This window comes from Centruroides vittatus, unplaced genomic scaffold (assembly GCF_030686945.1).
Source record: "Centruroides vittatus isolate TY-2023 unplaced genomic scaffold, ASM3068694v2 scaffold_946, whole genome shotgun sequence".
Lineage (NCBI taxonomy): Eukaryota > Metazoa > Arthropoda > Arachnida > Scorpiones > Buthidae > Centruroides > Centruroides vittatus.
Window position 1 is genome coordinate 883,510 of NW_027122723.1, and position 2,671 is coordinate 886,180.

General features: G+C 23.6%; 1 protein-coding gene across 1 annotated transcript; it reads right to left on the minus strand.

Moving 5' to 3' along the window:
- Positions 1–796: 796 nt before the first annotated feature.
- On the minus strand, positions 797–1,749 carry LOC136990589 (uncharacterized). Its single transcript, XM_067288981.1, has 6 exons — positions 1,616–1,749; positions 1,438–1,511; positions 1,249–1,335; positions 1,128–1,178; positions 991–1,066; positions 797–903 (listed from the first exon to the last, which is right to left on the minus strand). Exons 1-6 carry the CDS (start codon positions 1,704–1,706, stop codon positions 887–889), a joined length of 396 nt encoding a protein of 131 aa, XP_067145082.1. The 5' UTR covers positions 1,707–1,749; the 3' UTR covers positions 797–886.
- Between the last annotated feature and the right edge of the window lie 922 nt (positions 1,750–2,671).

Below are 2,671 nucleotides of genomic sequence, written 5' to 3' on the forward strand. Positions count from 1 at the left end.
TTTTCAATCGCATCTTTATTTTTAAATATATGAATATAGGGAATAACGACGTTTCGTAGTTTAAAAGATTCGTTTTCCAGAAAATTCCTTATTCATTTCTTTCGTTTCTCTCTTGGTTAAATCGAATATATTCAATAACAACGCGCCATCCGTCTGAAATTTGAGTTACACGTTTACGTCACTCTCTGGTGACGTTAAATGATAAAAACACTTTGGCATAATTCACTCTGTTATCCTAATACGATTTATAAATAATTTCTTATATTAATTTGTTTCTATAAATCATAATGGCTGGAAAAACATATGAAGCGTTGATGCAAAAGGGCGTAACTCCATTTTTTTCGAATTTTTATAAAACAAATAAGCCATTTTTTCAAATATTATAATGGTTTTCTCAATTATTTTTTTGTTTTTTTTCATAAAAGAAAAAAAAATATATTGAAAATAATAAACGAAATAACTTGTTTGAGATCATTTTATGTTTAAATTGCTCATTTAAGTAATTCAGAAACATCATTTTTTCCCCTATTAAATCCGTCAGGAGATGCTAAATTCCGAATATTTTGCCGTTTTTCTATTTATATAAAGACTATTATTATTTTAAAAATTTATTTCCGAGAAAATATTTCCTTGATTTCGTATATTGTCTTATTTAATCTTTAAAATGAACCTATCCTCTTCGTCCGATCTGATTTTCTCTACTCTTTCAATTAAAATATTCAAATAACACAAAATATCGAATTACTTTTAATTTAACATTTTTTTATAAAAGTGAAATTCTGATAAAGAAAACAAATATTTTATAATAATTTTTATTAAATGATATAAATGATACAGATTTATAGTTCCAAAATACATTTTGTTGAATGTAATCTTTAATAATTCTTTATTTATCGCCTTCCTCTAAACATTAAAATTAAGAAATAAAATAAGAGATTATAAAAGTTGTCCAAATTATAAACGAATCTATCAATTATAAATCATGCAAACCTTCCAAAAGATCGTCGATATCTCTATACTTGATGGCTTCGTCATGACACTTCATAACTATCTCCAGGGGAAAATGCTAGAAATAAAATAATCATTAAAAATTTGAACATTTCATAATATAACATTAATTTAATTACCAAATTAAGAAGATCCTCTCGTTGTTCCAAACATTCTTGAATGACTTTAACCTGAAATTTGTAAATATTAATGTTTAAATATAATTGTTAATGTTCTATTAATAACATAAGAACAACTTACTTCGGGAGCATCTTCATCAAGAAGACATAGTAATTCAATTACATGCAGAAATGATGGTACCTCAGCACATTGAACGAATTCAGTAATCTAAAAATTAATAATAAATATCTGTTACTTAATGGCATATTTAATTTCTAATTTCTTAATCTTCAATGGCATATTTAATTTCTAAAAGTACACATTACTTACCTCCTTTAAGTAAGGTTTAGGTATGAAAGGTGCAAGGCAAGCGAGATAAATGCTTCTTTGATCGGGATTGAGGGCTTTAAAATATATAATATTAAGATTAATTTTAAAGTGTAAATCATTGCTAGAGTTTTTTATTTTAAAAAAATATATATTTAATATTGATAATTGAAGAACTTACCGCACACTGGATTGTTTTCTCCAAAGTCTTCACTAGATACACAAAATATAAAACACAGAAAGAATATACAGAATATGTAATTTTTAAACATCTTATAAAATATTTTTCGCGTCAACTGTTCGAAAATTAAATAAAATAATTTTACTTGTGGTTAAATTATCAAGAAAATATATCCTGTTTTCGATTGCTTCCTAGAACTATTTTATCGTATCATGCATTTGAAGCCATTTCCTCGTAATAACGAGATTGCAATTAATATATAATGAAATTTTTTATTTTATTTAATTAATTGATTTTATATTTTACAGTTTTAGTTCAATATAATCGTAATTGTATTGTTATTATACATTAACTAGGTCACTTTAATATACTATGTAATTGTAACACAATTCCATTTTTCCCCTTTATTTCTTGAAGCAATTTAAATAAATAAGATGCAAATCATAAAATTCAATTGTTTAAATTTTTTATTTAAACTGTGTTAAATTATATTTTTGTGGCAAATATTTTCTACTATTACCTTGTTTATACTGTACGGTACCTTTCATTACTTCGAATTTCTTTAATTTATTTACATTTTAAAGATGAATATGAACTATTTTTAGTTATTTATAATTTTAAGTACTTAATGAATAATTTCATTAAGTTTTCACTTCTTTCAATTTTACAAATTCATTAAAAATCCTTATCATAAATAATTCATTGAACGTTTCTAAAGCTCAATTAATTTTATAAATTTATCATCTGTTTTAGGAAATAATTTAATCTAAAGCTTAAAATACGTATCCGACGTATACATTTCAATTCTATAACATATTTAATTTAATTTTAGCTTCTTATAATTAGAAATTTAATTAAACTATTTTAAAATTTGGTTTTAAATTTTACGAATTTAAATCCTTTATATTACTTATGTGTTTTTATTCACAAATGTAAAAAGTTAAACAAATAATGATTATGATTAAAGTAATGAATTTATTATTCACGAAAATGGAATTCGTGAGTCCTGTGGATTACGGATTTATGGAAAATGGAATTATACAGTACCAGTATAAT